This window comes from Apium graveolens, chromosome 5, assembly GCF_009905375.1.
Source record: "Apium graveolens cultivar Ventura chromosome 5, ASM990537v1, whole genome shotgun sequence".
Classification (NCBI taxonomy): Eukaryota; Viridiplantae; Streptophyta; class Magnoliopsida; order Apiales; family Apiaceae; genus Apium; species Apium graveolens.
Genome location: NC_133651.1, coordinates 68,737,672 through 68,758,432, shown reverse-complemented (window position 1 = coordinate 68,758,432; position 20,761 = coordinate 68,737,672). Strand labels below are relative to the sequence as shown.

Genomic DNA, 20,761 nt, shown 5'->3' with positions numbered 1-20,761 from the left:
TTACACGCTAAGGCACTGTTGCTCACAAATCTTAGGCACATCTTTCGACGCAAGATTTGAGAGGTGATACAGACCATTCGAAACAGTGCCCTTGCTTCTTACCTTATTTGTTTCACTTTCCACAATAGTGCATAGAGACGGTGAGAAAATAGCATAGCAGTTATTATCTTGAGATAGCTTTTGAATCGACAACAAGTTGTGAGTAAATATTGGCACATACAGTACATTGAGAAGTTTCAGTCCACACTCCAAGTGCACATCCCCCACATGTGTCACATTAGCTTTTGCAGCTGTAGGCAGGTTCACAGTCAAATTCCCTTTGCTAGTCTTCACGTTTTTCAGGATACCAAAGTCTGGTGTCATATGATCTGTGGCTCCAGTGTCGACTATCCAGACGTTTGAGTTGACTTTTGCACTATTACATGTGACCATGCCTGAAAATGGGCTATCCAGTACATTATCACTGTAATGTACATTTGATTGTGATTGTTTTGGAATAAGTTGTAAGAGATGTTGGAATTGTTGGGTTGAAAGAACAATGGGTTGTTGTGTATTATCCACATCACTTGGTCCAACAGAAACAGTAGCAGCATTGGCTCCTTTGGGTGAGAAGTGTTGTCGTGTGTTTGGCCATTTAGGTGTTTGGTGTCTGGAAAAAGAAGGCGATTTATAGTGCCATTTTGGATACCCCACAATGTTCCAACACTTGTCATTAGAGTGACCTTTACCACCACATGTACTGCATACATATCTTTTATCAATCAAAGTAGTTTTATTCATCATAGCAGACATATCATTGTCAAAGGGGGACACAGTTTTCAAGACATCTCGTTGAGACTCCTCATGTTGAATGGTTGCACATGTCATCTCAACACTAGGAAGAGGGGTTATCATCAATAATTGACTCCGTTGTGGTCCATACACTTCATCTAGCCCATTAAGGAACTGAAAAAGTCTAGCTTCCTCTTTTTGAGTAGCAATAGCTTTTAACAATTTAGACACATCATCGCCTGTAGTGAAGACGGAAGGTAATAGTTCATAGAGTCCAACTCTTCCCACAAAGCACTGAGAGAGGTAAAGTACTCAACAATAGGTGTGCCTTTTTGTTTTAAACCGAAAAGTTCCTTACTTATCTTATATTTACGAGACCCATGAGTCAAATGAAATCATGTTTCTAACTGCTTCCAGATATCAGACGCAGAGACCATAAAAAAATGGATTTTTTAATAGAATCTGAAACATTATTATGGATTCAAGACGTTACCATACTGTTGCAGGTGTCCCATTGCAGTGCTTCAGTCGTATATGTAGTACTTCGAAGCTCTGTTCCTTGCACAAACCCAAGCTTTCTTTTGGATAAAAGTTGAATCTCCATTGATCTTTTCCACGAGCGATAATCATCGGCTCCTTGAATCTTGGTAACACTGATCGAAAGAGGGTTGTCTGATGAATGTAAGAACAGTGGGTTCTGCATATCTGTAAATGAAAACTTACTTCCACTAGCCATGATAGAGTAGATAAAAGAAAGAACAACTCTCTCTACACCACAGCAATACATGAACAAAAATTGAGCTTTGAAAAAGATGAGATAACAAATATGAATCGAAGAACAGATCACTTTATTCAACACACTCTGTAAAGATAGATCTTCATTAGCAGCTCTGATACCATGTGACTTTTTTTATGTTTAAGGCTGAATGAAGAAGTGAGAGTATACAAGTTGTAGAGGATAAAATACTGATTCATATATCTCATTAATTTTCAGATCAAAAAGCTCAGCATTACATTCCAAATTACCCATCTATATCCTCAATGGTCGTACTGCTAATCCTAACAGAAAGATGCCTTTGCCAATAAGACAGAATTGTCCTAGAGCATTATTTTGGTAATACATGGCATAGCACATGAAAAGGTTCACTGAGACATAAAAGTAAATAAAACATAATGCAACAAAAGATAGTTCGATCAACTATTGAATGTGACCAGCTCGATGTGAACATCTTGAATAGTTATCGAAGGAAATAGTCTCATTAGATGCAATGTGATGTCTGTTATAGTGTGAAAAAACTATCTGAGGAACATAGTTGGGCATTGTTCAGGCAAAGAGCATTTTCACATGGAGGAGTTTTAGAGACCGATATTTTTAAGACCTTGGGCAGAAAAATGTTTGATAGGTGTGGCGGCCTACCTTTGGCAATAAAAACAATTGGGGGTTTATTGCACTCAAAGAAGTCTGAACAAGAGTGGTTGCTGATTGACAACAATGAAAAATGGAAATTAAAAGGTGTACTATCTTCCTTGAGGTTATCGTATGATAATATACCCTATTCCTCTTTGAAACGATGTTTCTCATATTTTTCTATCATGCCAAAAGATTCCAACATTTATAAGGACGAACTGGTACAAATATGGATTGCACTCGGGTTACTCTTGCCTCCTATAGGAAGTACTGCACATATGGAAGATATTGGCAACGAGTACTTCAACATTTTATTGTGGAATTCATTGCTGCAAGAAGTTGAAAGAGATGCATTCGGAAACATCAAACGTTGCAAGATGCATGATCTAGTACATGATCTTGCACTAGATCTGTCTAATCAACATTATGTGACTGTTAAGGTAGGTCAACGCTCAAACTATATATCCCAGGCTATATATGTGAGGCTTGACGAAGGGGTTTCAGATATAAAACCACCTATAAATTTTGAAAGAGTACAATTACTATTTGCAGGCGCTCGTATCTTTGTCGACGTATTACCTTACCTTAAACACTTGAATGTTCTGGTTTTAAATGCTAATATAGTTACCAATGAGTTGCCAAGTTCGCTGCACAGATGAAATTGATAGATATTTATGAGAATTTTCCATGACTTATTGAATTAGTCTAAACTGGTATATGTTCCTAAATAATAGCAGATTAGATATGTTTCCAGGTTTTCTTTTAGATAGAATTAGTTTGATAGAATTAGTTCAATAAGGTTAGTACTAGTTCGTGTTTTATAGGAGAGTTAGTTTAATGTTAACTTATATGTGTAGGCAGTCTCAGATTAGTTAATTGTATGCATTTCCTTCTTTAGTTTCAAATAAAAACATATTCTTTGTATTCTGCTATATGCTAACAGTGGTATCAAACTTCATACGGGCTGTGACAGTGAGATTGGTGTAAAATGTCGACTTCTAGAAATATTTCTTTGATTCCAATGTTTAATGGTAAATATTATCATATATGGGCTGTCAAGATGAAGTTTTATTTGAAGTCTCAAGGGTTATGGAATGATGTGTTAACGGAGACAGATCCACCACCGCTGAGAGCAAATCCTATAATAGCTCAGATGAGAACACATGAGGAGGACAAACTCAAGAAAGACAAAGCTATCACTTGCCTGCATTCTGCGCTTGCTGATCAGATTTTTACTTAAATCATGAACTTGGAAACACCTAAGCAGGTATGGGAAAAGCTTCAGGGTGAGTATGAAGGCAATAACAGAGTCAAAGTTGTCAGGCTTCTCACTTTAAAAAGAGAATTTGAACTGATGAAGATGAAAGATGATGAATCTGTCAAAGATTACTCTGGCAGGTTATCTTATATTTACGAGACCCATGAGTCAAATGAAATCATGTTTCTAACTGCTTCCAGATATCAGACGCAGAGACAATAAAAAGAATGGATTTTTTAATAGAATCTGAAACATTATTATGGATTCAAGATGTTACCATACTGTTGCCGGTGTCCCATTGCAGTGCTTCAGTCGTATCTGTAGTACTTCAAAGCTCTGTTCCTTGCACAAACCCAAGCTTTCTTTTGGATGAAAGTTGAATCTCCATTGATCTTTTCCACGAACGATAATCACCGGCTCCTTGAAGCTTGGTAACACTGATCGAAAGAGGGTTGTCTGGTGAATGTAAGAACAGTGGGTTCTGCATATCTGTAAATGAAAACTTACTTCCACTAGCCATGATAGAGTAGATAAAAGAAAGAACAACTCTCTCTACACCATAGCAATACATGAACAAAAATTGAGCTTTGAAAAAGATGAGACAACAAATATGAATCGAAGAACATATCACTTTATTCAACACACTCTGTAAAGATAGATCTTCATTAGCAGCTCTGATACCATGTGACTTTTTTTATGTTTAAGGCTGAATGAAGAAGTGAGAGTATACAAGTTATAAAGGATAAAATACTGATTCATATATCTCATTAATTTTCAGATCAAAAAGCTCAGCATTACATTCCAAATTACCCATCTATATCCTCAATGGTCGTACTGCTAATCCTAACAGAAAGATGCCTTTGCCAATAAGACAGAATTGTCCTAGAGCATTATTTTGGTAATACATGGCATAACACATGAAAAGGTTCACTGAGACATAAAAGTAAATAAAACATAATGTAACAAAAGATAGTTCGATCAACTATTGAATGTGACCAGCTCGATGTGAACAACTCGAATAGTTATCGAAGGAAATAGTCTCATTAGATGCAATGTGATGTCTGTTATAGTATGAAAAAACTATTTGAGGAACATAGTTGGGCATTGTTCAGGCAAAGAGCATTTTCACATGGAGGAGTTTTAGAGACCGAGATTTTTAAGACCTTGGGCAGAAAAATTGTAATAACCCCAATTTTTGAAACCCTTATGAATAGTGTTTTTGCTGAATGGGAAAACTTTTCATGCCACACTATGTAGGGGTTCTGTTATGGATATTCTGAGATTTTATTTGTACTCTATATGGTATATAAGTGTATGTAAAGATCGTCAGAATCCAATTCCAAACACTTTGATTTTTCCCGGAAATCCACTAGATACGAAAAGAATTGAGTATAAGGTAACAAGATAAGAAGGATTTAAATTAAAGAATTATAAGAGAGGATCATAAAAGGAATATAATATATTGAGAAAGGTTAAGGGAACCTAAGTAATAAGATCCCGGGTATGATCCCTCAAACGAGAAACGAGAACGAAAGTTAAGCGAACCGTATAACAGATCAGCGGTCATTAGGCAAACAATTAGGAAGCTAATCAAAGAGATTAGAGGGGATGATGTCACCCAACCAATGAGAAGAGGGCAAGTAAGGGATGATGACATAACAAATGTGACATAAGCATGACATGAGGGGGAAGGAGGTGTGGTTGATTTAGAACCACACAAAGTTGATGGTTAAAAAGGTAATTAACCAAAAGCAAGCTAAAAACAACCAACCAAAACAAATCAAAGCAAAACACAAAATTTTTTTCATCTTCATCATCTTGCTCAAGCTACACACCTTCAAAAATTATAAGGTTTGTTTCTTTGGCTTCCATAATTTATAACTTAGTTATGCTATAAGTTTGGATCCAAGAATCCAAGGTTTACCTAGTTAATCAATTCCTAAAAGTTTAGGGTGAATAGTAACTTTGAAGAACAAATTTTTTGATTCTTGATTTTATTTGTAAGGACAAGGTAGCTTAAGCATAGATCAAGGCTTCCATGGGCATTCCAAGGATCTCTCATGGATTAAAAGCTTCAAGGAAGGTATAAACTCCAAACCCTAGCTTTAGTTTTGAGTATTTAGGAATGGTTATGAGTAGTATAGTATATGTGAAGCATGAAGCTTGTTTGTTTAGAGTTTGGGTTGTAGTGGTAGTGGTATGAATGTTGAATCTTGTTGATTTGTTAAAGGAATTAAGTATAGTTTAAATTCATGATGAGAATAACATAAATTGGAAAAACTTGAGGTGTTGGGGCTGTTAGAGTGTGTTTTGGATGGATGCTGGTTGTATGATTGATTTGTGGTTGAATTGTGGTTGAATTGGAAGGGTATAAAATTGGGAAATCGCGTAAACATAGCCGTCGTAATGTCCGATTTACTTTAGACTGCTTTTGTTCATAACATTAGGACCCGATAACCCCCTGCTAGATGTTGACCATTGCCATGTTTAGATAGCTCATGTTACGAGCTTCGTTTTGATATGTAGTTCGTTTGATTCCGATATACGGTTTAGGAGAAACGACCGTTTTAAGTAACGGCGTTTCGCGAACGAAACTTTTCCCCTCGCCTTACTTTGAAACCTTGGTTAAAGACCTTAAAGGACTAATTGGAGTATGAAACAATTGTGTTAAGTGGATTAGGCAGTTGATAAGGTACTCGGAAAGAATCGCCTTAAAACTCGTAATGGGTAATTTATTAAAAATGGTGGAGCCGAGGGTACTCGAGTGACTTAAGAGAATCAGTAAGCGCAAAACGAGCGTTATAGTCTAAGTTGGTTAAAGTATAGATTTACAAGTGACTTTGCTTTAATTCCAACTTGTTGTTTATAGGTTACCAGACTCGTCCCGAGCCATTTGTAACCCCAGTCGCTCAGGCAAGTTTTCTACCCGTTATAACTGTTGTTGTGATGTATATGTGTATATGCATAATCTTGAGATAAATGCATATTTGTTATTAGCAAATTCTTGCGATATATTGTAGCATGTGATATGGTACATATGCATTCCTGTTTCGTATTCTTGCCATATATATCTTTTGGTTCAGTTGATAATACCTATGCTAGAGAATAGCGGTAATTTGCATATACCCTTAGTATAGGGACCAAAGGTGAAAACATTTTCTAAAATTGGGAGTCGAGGATCCCGAGTAGATTTTATATATATATATATATATTTATATATATATGGTTATAGTTTTCACAACTATTAATCGAATAAGGGTTATTCGATAACTTTATATTATTTATTGAATATTATTTCGAATATTCATTCGAGGGCTTATGACTCCTTTTATTTTATTAATTGAATATTATTTGAATATTCATTTGAGGATGTATGACTCCTTTATTTTATTTAATGAATATTATTTATAATATTCATTCGAGGTATTATGACTCCGCTTATTACTGAAATATATTCTTTATTTTATTAAAGAATAAGGTGTCAATAATCAAACTTATTTTCGATTATTCAAATAAAGATAGTACTTTTATATAAGTATATCTTTGTATATTTAATATCCATTTCAAGTATAAGTTTTAAAACTTCTACTTCGATTATTTTTATAAGGATTATCTTTATGAGAATATTATTTAAATAATAATATTCAGACATTTTCTAATATATCGGGACTGATTTATTTTAATAAATCAGCAGTACTCCAAACACTCTTAAAAAAATGTTTTCGAGTCTTCAAAATGATTTTTAAAGTTAGAGTGGACCCCAAAACTCATTTTTTTTATATTTAAGATCTTCCTTTCAAAGGGGATTTAAATACTCGCTCAAAACCTGGGGGATCCAGCTCTGTGGTGCATTTTACATTCGCAACGTGGTTGCTGTTTTGAGAAAACAAATGAATTGATTACTTACCCAACGTTCGGGAAGTAAGCCCATCTAATTGAGTCGGCATAAGCGACAGGCCGGGGTACGGTCTATCAAAGTGTAAGTGGCTGGGTGGCAGTCCATCAACGCGTAAGAGGCCGGGTGGCGGTCCAGCACAAGGTCCTTATGTGGCCAGGGTGATGACCAGTGGGGGATTCATCCATCTACTAGTAGAAAAGGTTACTTATTGATATCTTTGCCTGATCAGCAAGATATCGGGTTTATGCCAAAATTCTTTTCCTTTCCAAAATTCATTGGATGTTCAAACTCTGTTCATACTTTACATGACAGAGGTTTTCAGGAATTGTATGGGAGATATATATGAATATATGTATATATCGGGACTTAATGAAGCATCTCGTAACTTCATTATTTATAATGATATTCAAAGATTGAATCTATTCAAATCTTGTCTTGTAGTCTCATCTATGTGATGAACTTTTGAAACTGATTATAACTTGAATGGTGGTAGTTCAAGTAGTAATTGGGAAAGATATAGGTATATTGGGGTATCTTGTAACTTCATCTTTTAAACTTATATCTAGTTAATAATTGTCTTATGAATGACAAAGATTTTCAGTAAAACGTTGAGACAAGGTTATATATATGAGATCACCTTGCAACGATATTTTTATACAGTTATAAACTGGAACTTTGTGTGTATTATACTTGGAAGAGGACTTCCAAGATTTTGAAAAGTATATATGTATATATACTGAATATTTTGCGACTTCATCGCACTAAGATATCAAACTTGGTTCATTTCTTTTGACCAAGACTTTCTTGAGTACTATGAGAATGCTCATATATTGTAAGTTATTATAAATATTATTTTGGTGGGCTTGCTGCTCACCCTTGCTTTCTTCTTTCATCACACAACATCAGATAGGCAAGATGAACAGGACCAAGCTCCCAATTCGCGAGCGGATAGGAAACATTCCGCAGTTTCCTATAGGCGTTGATGTCGCTGTAGCTGAGGTAGGAACTACCAATAGGCTAGGCTTTCAACTTTTGATGTATCAGATTATGTATATTTATGAATTGTAATAATGGCAAAGAAAATGTAAATTTATTCAGAAAACCTTTTAAGGTGTATTGGCAGATAATTGTGGAATAAAATGACTTGTGATTATTTTTGGATGTTCATCTCTGAGACTATAACGTGTGGTGTGTGTGTTTATTGTGGGGTGACAGTACAGAGTAGTTGATTAATTATTAAGATTGGGTGTTATTAAGGGAGATGGAACTCGTGACAACTCGGATCCCCGACCCCGGATTTGGGGGTGTTACAGAAGTGGTATCAGAGCTAAGCGTTATAAACCTCAGAGATGATGTGACGTAAAGATAATAAGTTCACTAAGATAATAAGAACTCTTGTCAAGTTCATAGTCGGGCTACCTAACGTAGTACTGACAGTTAAAACCCTTATGGGAACCCTTATAAATATCGTGATAGAAGCGTAGTTCGTTATCGTATATGGTAGCGGGACTCCGAACCCTGAGGTTGAGGAGCAACAACGCGATGATGTTTTATTACTTATTGGAGATCAGATTATGGATCCGATAGAGCGTCCTAACGCGGGATCGGATGATGTTCATATTGAGGATGTAGCGGTTGAGGATGTTGTCCTAAAAGGGACAATTGCTGAGGAGGATCCCATGGAGGATCCTGACAAGAATGAATAAAGGACCACTGATGAATTGATGACCATGGTTAGGTCGACTACCAGAGGTAGGATTGGTCGATCACTACCGGAGGTTCGTTCAAGTTTGTAAAGAAAGTAGCCCCCTTTAACGTGGCTTACTCGTAAGACTGAGAAGTTTGAATGGACAGAGAAATGCGAGAACAGCTTTCAAGAACTGAAGCAAAGGTTGGTGACGGCCCCTATGATGGCATTGCCGAATGGAAAAGGAGATTTTGTGAAGTATAGTGACGCTTCACACAAGGGCTTAGGGTGCGTGCTTATGCAGCACGGTAAGGTAATCGTGTACGCGTCAAGACAATTAAGGGAATATAAAATTCGATATCCCCGCCCATGAGCTTAGGCTCGTGGCAATAGTTTTACCCTAAAGATTGGAGGCACTACTTGTATGGAGAGAAGTGCGGGATTTACACAAACCATAGGAGCTCTAGTACATTTTCACGTAGAAAGAGCTCAACATACGCCAGAGGAGGCGGTTAGAGCTAATCAAGAATTATGATTGGGAGATTCTTTATCATTCGGGGAAAGCCAATATGGTGGCTGATGCCCTTAGCAAAAAGGAGAGACTCAAGATGATAATGTCTTTGAGAGAGTTTATAAGAGGTTTTGAGAAAATGGAAATAGAAGTGAAGGTAACCGGAGCCGGTACCGAAAAGCTATTTGAGATCGCTATGCGGTCTGAATTATTGGAAAATTTATTATTGTGCCAAGAAAAAGTGATGAATGATGGCAGAGAGCCAACAATTAGATAAAAGATTAATACCGAGAAAGATGATAAGGGAATAATGAGGTATTCCTACAGGATTTGGGTTCCAAATGTTCAAGAGCTTAAAGATGAGATCCTAGATGAAAGCTAGTTTGAGGAATAAGATTTAGAGCAAAACCTGAACGTGATAGTCAGGGAGGTCGCCATCAAGATAGAATGAACCCATAACATAATGAAGTGGAAAATGAGGATTTAAAATGTATAAAATAACCCCAAGTATGGGAGAAGGATGAAACATTTCATACTAAGGAAACAGAAAGTCGAGTAAGGAAAGGAGACCCGAGACGGTACTCCTATACGGCAATTTATGGACCTGTCTAGACAGAACTTAGACTATTATCCCCAACTACCACCCTGAGGAAATAATGCGGTGAGAAATTCTTTCAGGACCTTTAAGTCGCTAAGCTCTCCGAGTTCTAGGGAACCAGCTGACCCAGTCGAGGCAAGAGCCTGGCTAAAGGAAATATAGGAATCATTTGAGATTCTAAATGATTGACGAATCACAAAAGAGTGTTTTTGTCACTTACCCTCCTAAGAGAGAGACCACCCGCTGGTGAAAGGCCAAGGAAGGCACGGAGCAAGAGATTATAATAAACTGATTTAAGTTCAGTCAATTGTTTTCAGGAAAGTACTTCCCAAGGTTATGGAGATAGTGTAAAAGCTTTAGAGCCAGAACAAAGGCAGACGAGTATGATGAATTGTGAATCTAAGTTGTAAAAGTTGTCAAGATTCGTTCTAAGGGCACGAATCCAGAATGACGGGATGTTTGAAATCAATGCTTATGTTGTGTTGGTTCATGAAATAATGATAAGAGAAAGGAAAATAAAAAGAAACTGAAGTGAAAGGAATATAAAGGCAATAGAGTTTGAGGTATGATAAGGGAGTTGGGTATGAGGAAACCCTAAAGACTCGTAGCAATAGAAAGAGAAAAGTATGCATTTGTCAGGATAAAGGTGATTCACCATGAGTTAAAATTGATGGTTGAGGGCATAAGAGATACATATATTTTATCCACTGTAAGTTGGGAGGATTCGAGGAAACCTTGAGATAGTTCGAAGGATAAATAATGAGACGCGGATAGACTGAGGAGACAAGAAAGTAAGAAATTAGGAAAATTGGATGAAGGAAGTGACCTTCAAGAATGTGAAATGTAAGACCGGCGGCTCGATACCCAGAAAGGGAGACGCCAGGTATGAGAAATATCCCAACATTGAGATGACTGTTGGGATAAACAACAAAAGTAAATAAGGAATAATTAAGAAGAGGTTCACGTTGAACACGACCAATATCTTCCAGAACATCCTTGTTATCGTTACCAAATTAGGCAAGAAAAACGGATAACCGTTGTTATCTTTTGGAGGCCATATTGATTGACCCCATTTTGAATACAAATGTTATTGTGAAATTAGACATATACTATCGAGGTGGGAATGATTGAATAAGACACCCTTATCAGGGAAATATGACTTGATTTATCCATGGAAGGATGCAGGTACCTTTTAAAGGTAGAATTAAGGATAGAACATCGGTAACTTAAAATGAATCTTAGGGGAATGCATAAAGGTTGGAATTTCACCCTTAATAGGGACAGTATGAGTTTTGACAGTATGATTGGGAAAGGGTTAAGGTAACAACAACCTTTAAGAATCAGTAGAGAAATTTTTCAGAAGTATATAGACAATGGTTCTAGTATTAGTAAATGGTATTTTGATATGCCCTGTATCTAGGGAATACAGGAGGAACGATTGAAGGATAACCTTAGAGGTTTTACAAGGGGAAAGGTAATATTCAAAATTCTCAAGAATAGAAATGTGGATAAAGGAAATATGACGTAATTATAATGATGCCAAGTGGGGCACGTGTTAAACCACGAGAAAGTATGGATCGAACCAGTAAAGGTCGAAATTGTTCAGGGCAATTAGGACCTAAGACAAAAGATGTTCTAAGTACGATCGAGAGTCAGTCGCGACAGTGATTAACCTCTAAAGACTGAGGCAATAACTTATGAAAAAATGGTGATTTTTTTTTACTCATCAGATTTTAATGAAAACATCTTCACATAAGCAGTGATTGAAATGAGGTAGAAAATTTATTTGGAGGTGGTTAAAATGACATTGACTGTAAGGAAATTTTACTATCAGGAAAGGCCAAAGAGGTGGCCGACACTTTAAAGGTAAGAGGATAATTATAGGCGCTTATGCCAAAGGAATACAGTGATGATGGTTAAAGCTATGAAGGTTGTGTTATGGTTCGGAAGATTGACATTCCTTCTGATGACTGTGCAATACCCAACCGTAATAGTAGTTTGGTAAAGGTTTAATACGTGTAATCGCCATAAGCAGGCTATCTATCTCAGAAGATACTATCTTGAGATAAGCCAGGACCATGTTTCAAAAAGGACTAGACGAACCTTTGAGTTAAGTCTTCTATTTAAGGCATATGATTAAGAATGGTATTAACCTGCTATCGTTGCTTTGAGCGAAACTCTTCTGCAATTTTATCTGCTTCATGTCATGTATGTATGTCAGAATCAGGAGTGTTCTTCATGAATCGTGAATGGTGATTATGTCACCTCCTTAGAAGGATTTGATACGACATGTATGGACTCTGTATGGTTAGATATGAAGATTTCATGGAACGTGAATGACGGCAGTAGGTCAGTAGTGGACCATAGTAATGCAGCAATGACTCTGCGAGTAATGAGCTGATTACAACCGTGAGAGTTGTATTGGAATGGATGTTGAGATTGAGTACCACTAATCGGGTTGTGGTAGTGTATAAGTTATCATTGATAGACTAATTAAGTAGAGTATCTACCTATTGAATATTTATTCCCTCTTATGAAAAGAGAGTCGTATTACTATATAAGGAAGGTTGCGGTGCAAGCATAGAATTCTAGTAACGATGATGTCTAGAATGAGATCCCAGATTCGATTTTCGATATCGAGGGAGTTTCAAAGGTGATTGTGTATAAGCTCGAGGAAGAGCATGGGTCCATAGAATGATGGACGGAATAGCAAAAATACTTAGGCATGTGAAATATGATGCGATAATACTTGATGTTGATATAAATACATATATGTTTTGTTCTCCTATGACAGACCTCTATAGTTCAGAGGTAGATTCCAAGCCAGATATTTAATGGCAATAAATTTTTTTTTTCTTTCGTATATACAATTCTCTTCAGTTCATTATTTTCTCTCCTTTTCATTTCATATAAGCTGAGAAGAACAACCCTTCCAGAAGGGGAGGTATTGTCGAATGACTATCTATCTGTGTGATAGAAGCCTAGTAGGACACCATCTATTGTTTAATTGCTTGTCAAGTACTAAAGGCTGGCCACCTTCTATACTAACTATGCGATATAACAAGTGTTCATGATCATAGTGATCTCTTAATAAATTCTTTTACTTCTATATGAAGGATTAAGCTTTCGAAGATAGACGCAGCTGAAAAAGGAGTAGTAAAGTTGTGGTGGTATTCGGGATGGAAACACATTCGTGATACTAAGGTTGACGTGGTTATTAAAAGGTTATAGAACGCTAACGAGCAAAAGTGTAACCAGTATAATATTATGTACGAAAGATAGTAACGACTATGAACTGGAAAAGGATGGGTAGTGAGAAGCAAAAGCTATAATGCGAGAAGCTATAATGAGAATCTGTGCAATAGACTTGAAAGAATTTGGAATGTTCACTTAACGCGGATTGAGTTTTCTCACGACAATAGATCATATGTCAGTATTGAGATATCGCCTTATGAGATCCTTGAGGGAAGACATTGTCGATCTCCCTTATGTTAGGATGAAGTTGTAGAGCGCAAGATGCTCGGACCAGCAGTGGTCCAAAGGACCAAGGATTTAATAGATTTAATCAGAGGACGGCTGGTAGTAGCCCAAGATGGACATAAGAAGTATGTTGATTTGACACGAAAGGACAAGGAATGGGAAGTAGGGGACCTAGTGTTGTTATAGGTATTCCCTTGGAAAGGAAGGATGAGGTTCGGAAAGAAAGGGAAGCTAAGTCCACGAATTGTTGGACCCTTGGATATATTAAGACGTATCGGGAAGATAGCATATGAGCTAGCCCTACCCCCGAATATGTAGCAAGTTCATAACGTGTTCCACGTATCAATGTTAAGAAAGTGTAATTTGGATGCCAGACAAATAGGGGCATATGAGCACATAAACATGCAACCCGACGTAACCTATATGGAGTGACCAGGAAGGGTTATAGATTGAAAAAGGAACAAGTGCTTAGGAGAAGGGTTATCAAACTATTCAGAGTTTGATGGAAGAACCACAATGTGGGAGAATTTACTTGAGAGTTAGAAAGTGTAATGCTAAGAGAGTATCCCTATTCATTTTCTATCTGATTCCGGGACGGAATCCTTTTAAGGAGGGGAGACTGCAATAACCCCAATTTTTGAAACCCTTATGAATAGTGTATTTGCTGAATGGGAAAACTTTTCATGCCACACTATGTAGGGGTTCTGTTATGGATATTCTGAGATTTTATTTGTACTCTATATGGCATATAAGTGTATGTAAAGATCGTCAGAATCCAATTCTGAACACTTTGATTTTTCCCGAAAATCCACTAGATACGAAAAGAATTGAGTATAAGGTAACAAGATAAGAAGGATTTAAATTAAAGGATTATAAGAGAGGATCATAAAAGGAATATATTATATTGAGAAAGGTTAAGGGAACCTAAGTAATAAGATCCCGGGTATGATCCCTCAAACGAGAAACGAGAACGAAAGTTAAGCGAACCGTATAACAGATCAGCGGTCATTAGGCAAACAATTAGGAAGCTAATCAAAGAGATTAGAGGGGATGATGTCACCCAACCAATGAGAAGAGGGCAAGTAAGGGATGATGACATAACAAATGTGACATATTGGGAGGTGTGGTTGATTTAGAACCACACAAAGTTGATGGTTAAAAAGGTAATTAACCAAAAGCAAGCTAAAAACAACCAACCAAAACAAATCAAAGCAAAACACTAAATGTTTTTCATCTTCATCATCTTGCTCTCGGCTTTTGAAAAAAAAACAAGGAGGAATTTTTCAAAAACTCAAGCTACACACCTTCAAAAATTATAAGGTTTGTTTCTTTGGCTTCCATAATTCATAACTTAGTTATGCTATAAGTTTGGATCCAAGAATCCAAGGTTTACCTAGTTAATCAATTCCTAAAAGTTTAGGGTGAATAGTAACTTTCAAGAACAAATTTTTTGATTCTTGATTTTATTTGTAAGGACAAGGTAGCTTAAGCATAGATCAAGGCTTCCATGGGCATTCCAAGGATCTTTCATGGATTAAAAGCTTCAAGGAAGGTATAAACTCCAAACCCTAGCTTTAGTTTTGAGTATTTAGGAATGGTTATGAGTAGTATAGTATATGTGAAGCATGAAGCTTGTTTGTTTAGAGTTTGGGTTGTAGTGGTAGTGGTATTAATGTTGAATCTTGTTAATTTGTTAAAGGAATTAAGTATAGTTTAAATTCATGATGAGAATAACATAAATTGGAAAAACTTGAGGTGTTGGGGCTGTTGGAGTGTGTTTTGGATGGATGCTGGTTGTATGATTGATTTGTGGTTGAATTGGAAGGGTATAAAACTGGGAAATCGCGTAAACATAGCCGTCGTAATGTCCGATTTACTTTAGACTGCTTTTGTTCATAACATTAGGACCCGAGAACCCCCTGCTAGATGTTGACCATTGCCATGTTTAGATAGCTCATGTTACAAGCTTCGTTTTGATATGTAGTTCGTTTGATTCCGATATACGGTTTAGGAGAAACGACCGTTTTAAGTAACGGCGTTTCGCGAACGAAACTTTTCCCCTCGCCTTACTTTGAAACCTTGGTTAAAGACCTTAAAGGACTAATTGGAGTATGAAACAATTGTGTTAAGTGGATTAGGCAGTTGATAAGGTACTCGCGAAAGAATCGCCTTAAAACTCATAATGGGTAATTTATTAAAAATGGTGGAGCCGAGGGTACTCGAGTGACTTAAGAGAATCAGTAAGCGCAAAACGAGCGTTAGAGTCTAAGTTGGTTAAAGTATAGATTCACAAGTGACTTTGCTTTAATTCCAACTTACTTGTTGTTTATAGGTTACCAGACTCGTCCCGAGCCATTTGTAACCCCAGTCGCTCAGGCAAGTTTTCTACCCGTTATAACTGTTGTTGTGATGTATATGTGTATATGCATGATCTTGCGATAAATGCATATTTGTTATTAGCAAATTCTTGCGATATATTGTAGCATGTGATATGGTACATATGCATGCCTGTTTCGTATTCTTGCCATATATATCTTTTGGTTCAGTTGATAATACCTATGCTAGAGAATAGCGGTAATTTGCATATACCCTTAATATAGGGACCAAAGGTGAAAACATTTTCTAAAACCGGGAGTCGAGGATCCCGAGTAGATTTTATATATATATATATATATATATTTATATGGTTATAGTTTTCACGACTATTAATCGAATAAGGGTTATTCGATAACTTTATATTATTTATTGAATATTATTTCGAAATTCATTCGAGGGCTTATGACTCCTTTTATTTTATTAATTGAATATTATTTGAATATTCATTTGAGGATGTATGACTCCTTTATTTTATTTAATGAATATTATTTATAATATTCATTCGAGATATTATGACTCCGCTTATTACTGAAATATATTCTTTATTTTATTAAAGAATAAGGTGTCGATAATCAAACTTATTTTCGATTATTCAAATAAAGATAGTACTTTCATATAAGTATATCTTTGGTTATTTAATATCCATTTCAAGTATAAGTTTTAAAACTTCTACTTCGATTATTTTTATAAGGATTATCTTTATGAGAATATTATTTAAATAATAATATTCAGACATTTTCTAATATATCGGGACTGATTTATTTTAATAAATCAGCAGTACTCCAAACACTCTTAAAAAAATGTTTTCGAGTCTTTAAAATGATTTTTAAAGTTAGAGTGGACCCCAAAACTCATTTTTTTTATATTTAAGATCTTCCTTTTAAAGGGGATTTAAATACTCGCTCAAAACCTGGGGGATCCAGCTCTGTGGTGCATTTTACATTCGCAACGTGGTTGCTGTTTTGAGAAAACAAATGAATTGATTACTTACCCAACGTTCGGGAAGTAAGCCCATCTAATTGAGTCGGCATAAGAGACAGGCCGGGGTACGGTCTATCAAAGTGTAAGTGGCTGGGTGGCAGTCCATCAACGCGTAAGAAGCCGAGTGGCGGTCCAGCACAAGGTCCTTATATGGCCAGGGTGATGACCGGTGGGGGATTCATCCATCTACTAGTAGAAAAGGTTACTTATTGGTATCTTTGCCTGATCAGCAAGATATCGGGTTTATGCCAAAATTCTTTTCCTTTCCAAAATTCATTGGATGTTCAAACTCTGTTCATACTTTACATGACAGAGGTTTTCAGGAAATGTATGGGAGATATATATGAATATATGTATATAGCGGGACTTAATGAAGCATCTCGTAACTTCATTATTTATAATGATATTCAAAGATTGAATTTATTCAAATCTTGTCTTGTAGTCTCATCTATGTGATGAACTTTTGAAACTGATTATAACTTGAATGGTGGTAGTTCAAGTAGTAATTGGGAAAGATATAGGTATATTGGGGTATCTTGTAACTTCATCTTTTAAACTTATATCTAGTTAATAATTGTCTTATGAATGACAAAGATTTTCAGTAAAACGTTGAGACAAGGTTAGATATATGAGATCACCTTGCAACGATATTTTTATACAGTTATAAACTGGAACTTTGTGTGTATTATACTTGGAAGAGGACTTCCAAGATTTTGAAAAGTATATATGTATATATACTGAATATTTTGCGACTTCATCGCATTAAGATATCAAACTTGGTTCATTTCTTTTGACCAAGACTTTCTTGAGTACTATGAGAATGCTCATATATTGTAAGTTATTATAAATATTATTTTGGTGGGCTTGCTGCTCACCCTTGCTTTCTTCTTTCATCACACAACATCAGATAGGCAAGATGAACAGGACCAAGCTCCCAATTAGCGAGCGGATAGGAAATATTCCGCAGTTTCCTATAGGCGTTGATGTCGCTATAGCTGAGGTAGGAACTACCAATAGGCTAGGATTTCAACTTTTGATGTATTAGATTATGTATATTTATGAATTGTAATAATGGCAAAGAAAATGTAAATTTATTCAGAAAACCTTTTAAGGTGTATTGGCAGATAATTGTGGAATAAAATGACTTGTGATTATTTTTGGATGTTCATCTCTGAGACTATAACGTGTGGTGTGTGTGTTTATTGTGGGGTCACAGTACAGAGTAGTTGATTGATTATTAAGATTGGGTGTTATTAAGGGAAATGGAACTCATGACAACCCGGATCCCCGACCCCGGATTTGGGGGTGTTACAAAAATGTTTGATAGGTATGGCGGTCTACCTTTGGCAATAAAAACAATTGGGGATTTATTGCACTCAAAGAAGTCTGAACAAGAGTGGTTGCTGATTGACAACAATGAAATATGGAAATTAAAAGGTGTACTATCTTCCTTGAGGTTATCGTATGATAATCTACCCTATTCCTCTTTGAAACGATGTTTCACATATTTCTCTATCATGGCAAAACATTCCAACATTTATAAGGACGAACTGGTACAAATATGGATTGCACTCGGGTTACCCTTGCCTCCTATAGGAAGTACCGCACATATGGAATATATTGGCAACGAGTACTTCAACATTTTATTATGGAATTCATTGTTGTAAGAAGTTGAAAGAGATGCATTCAGAAACATCAAACGTTGCAAGATGCATGATCTAGTACATGATCTTGCATTAGATCTGTCTAAACAACATTATGTGACTGTTAAGGTAGGTCAACGCTCAAACTATATATCCCAGGCAATATATATGAGGCTTGACGAAGGGGTTTCAGATATAAAACCACCTATAAATTTTGAAAGAGTACAATTACTATTTGCAGGCGCTCGTATCTTTGTCGACGTATTACCTTACCTTAAATGCTTGAATGTTCTGGTTTTAAATGCTAATATAGTTACCAATGAGTTGTCAAGTTCGCTGCGCAGATGAAATTGATAGATATTTATGAGAATTTTCCATGACTTATTGAATTAGTCTAAACTGGTATATGTTCCTAAATAATAGCAGATTAGATATGTTTTCAGGTTTTGTTTTAGATAGAATTAGTCTGATAGAATTAGTACAATAAGGTTAGTACTAGTTCCTGTTTTATAGGAGAGTTAGTTTAATGTTAACTTATATGTGTAGGCAGTCTCAGATTAGTTAATTGTATGCGTTTCCTTCTTTAGTTTCATATAAAAAGATATTCTTTGTATTCTGCTATATGCTAACAGTGGTATCAAACTTCATACGGGCTGTGACAGTGAGATTGGTGTAAAATGTCGACTTCTAGAAATATTTCTTTGATTCCAATGTTTAATGGTGAATATTATCATATATGGGCTGTCAAGATGAGGTTTTATTTGAAGTCTCAAGGGTTATGGAATGATGTGTTAACGGAGACAGATCCACCACCGCTGAGAGCAAATTCTACAATAGCTCAGATCAGAACACATGAGGAGGATAAACTCAAGAAAGACAAAGCTATCACTTGCCTGCATTCTGCGCTTGCAGATCAGATTTTTACTAAAATCATGAACTTGGAAACACCTAAGCAGGTATGGGAAAAGCTTTAGGGTGAGTATGAAGGCAATAACAGAGTCAAAGCTGTCAAGTTTCTCACTTTAAAAATAGAATTTGAACTGATGAAGATGAAAGATGATGAATCTGTCAAAGATTACTCTGGCAGGTTAATGGATGTTGTAAATCAAGTGAGGCTTCTGGGAGAGGCATTCACAGATCAAAAGGTAGTTGAGAAAATCATGGTTTCAGTGCCTCAAAAGTTTGAAGCCAAGATATCTGCAATTGAGGAGTTATGTGATTTGCAAAACCTGACAATTGCGGAGATAACCAGCAAACTTCATGCACAAAAGTAACGAATCTCTATAAGAAGCGACGAAACTACTGAAGGAGCATTTCAAGCAAATTATAAAGGGAGATATGAAGGGTCTTCTAGGAAGGGAAAAGTTTTGGCGTGTTCTCATTATAGAAGAACAAATCATGTTGATAAAGACTGTTAGTACAAAGACAAACCATCTTTCCGTTATAATTTTTGCAACAAATTGGGTCATGGTGAGAAGTATTGTAGAGCTAAAAAGAAACAAACTCAACAGCCAACACAGGAGAACGCAAACATAATTGCAGAAGAAAAAAATGATGATGAGCATTTATTCATGGCTTCACAAGTACTCAGTACAAATGAACATAATATGTGGTTGATTAACGGTGGATGTACTAGTCACATGATAAAATATATGTCGATATTCACCTTCATCGACAAATCAGTCCGGCCTAAGGTGAAGCTGGGAAATGGTGAAGTTGTGCAGGCAAAAGGAAAAGAAATAGTCACCATTAATACAAAACGAGGTACGAAAGTTATAGCTAATGTTCTTTACATTACAGATTTAGATCAAAATCTTCTTAGTGTTGTTCAGATGGTTAGAAATGGGTATGAGGTCTCCTTTAAAGATAATTTTTGTGTGATCTATGACGTAAATGGAATAGAAGTAGCAAAACTAAAGGTGAATGGTAATAGCTTTTATCTTAAGCTTTATATAGTTGAAGGTCATGTTTTTAGAGCTAAAATTGATGAGAGCATTGTTTGGCATAAAAGATATGGTCATTTTAACTATAAGTCCTTAAAATTTATGCAAGAATCTGGTATGGTTGAAGATATGTCTGAAATTACAATAAATGATGAAATATGTGAAAGTTGTGAGCTCGAAAAGCATCATCGAGAATCTTTTCCTCAG

The 20,761-nt window shown here is 36.1% G+C and overlaps 2 protein-coding genes across 2 annotated transcripts; one reads left to right on the top strand and one right to left on the bottom strand.

The window, feature by feature from the left end:
* On the bottom strand, positions 1-1,507 carry LOC141660163 (uncharacterized). The gene is made up of 2 exons (XM_074467123.1): positions 1,265-1,507; positions 1-1,065 (listed from the first exon to the last, which is right to left on the bottom strand). Exons 1-2 carry the CDS (start codon positions 1,505-1,507, stop codon positions 1-3), a joined length of 1,308 nt encoding a protein of 435 aa, XP_074323224.1.
* Positions 1,508-19,288: 17,781 nt separating this feature from the next.
* LOC141660162 (uncharacterized) lies at positions 19,289-19,885 on the top strand. Its single transcript, XM_074467121.1, has 2 exons — positions 19,289-19,567; positions 19,661-19,885. The coding sequence occupies exons 1-2, from the start codon at positions 19,289-19,291 to the stop codon at positions 19,883-19,885; spliced, it is 504 nt and encodes a 167-aa protein (XP_074323222.1).
* The last annotated feature ends 876 nt before the right edge of the window (positions 19,886-20,761 follow it).

Bases quoted from the DNA above. Each gene is read 5' to 3' on its own strand.
- LOC141660163 (XM_074467123.1), bottom strand. From the start codon at position 1,507: ATGGCTAGTGGAAGTAAGTTTTCATTTACAGATATGCAGAACCCACTG. The intron at 1,066-1,264 runs GTAACGTCTTGA...TACCTCTCTCAG, and splicing joins GGGACACCTGCAACAGTATG to TGCTTTGTGGGAAGAGTTGG.
- LOC141660162 (XM_074467121.1), top strand. From the start codon at position 19,289: ATGTCGACTTCTAGAAATATTTCTTTGATTCCAATGTTTAATGGTGAA. The intron at 19,568-19,660 runs GTATGGGAAAAG...GAACTGATGAAG, and splicing joins ACTTGGAAACACCTAAGCAG to ATGAAAGATGATGAATCTGT.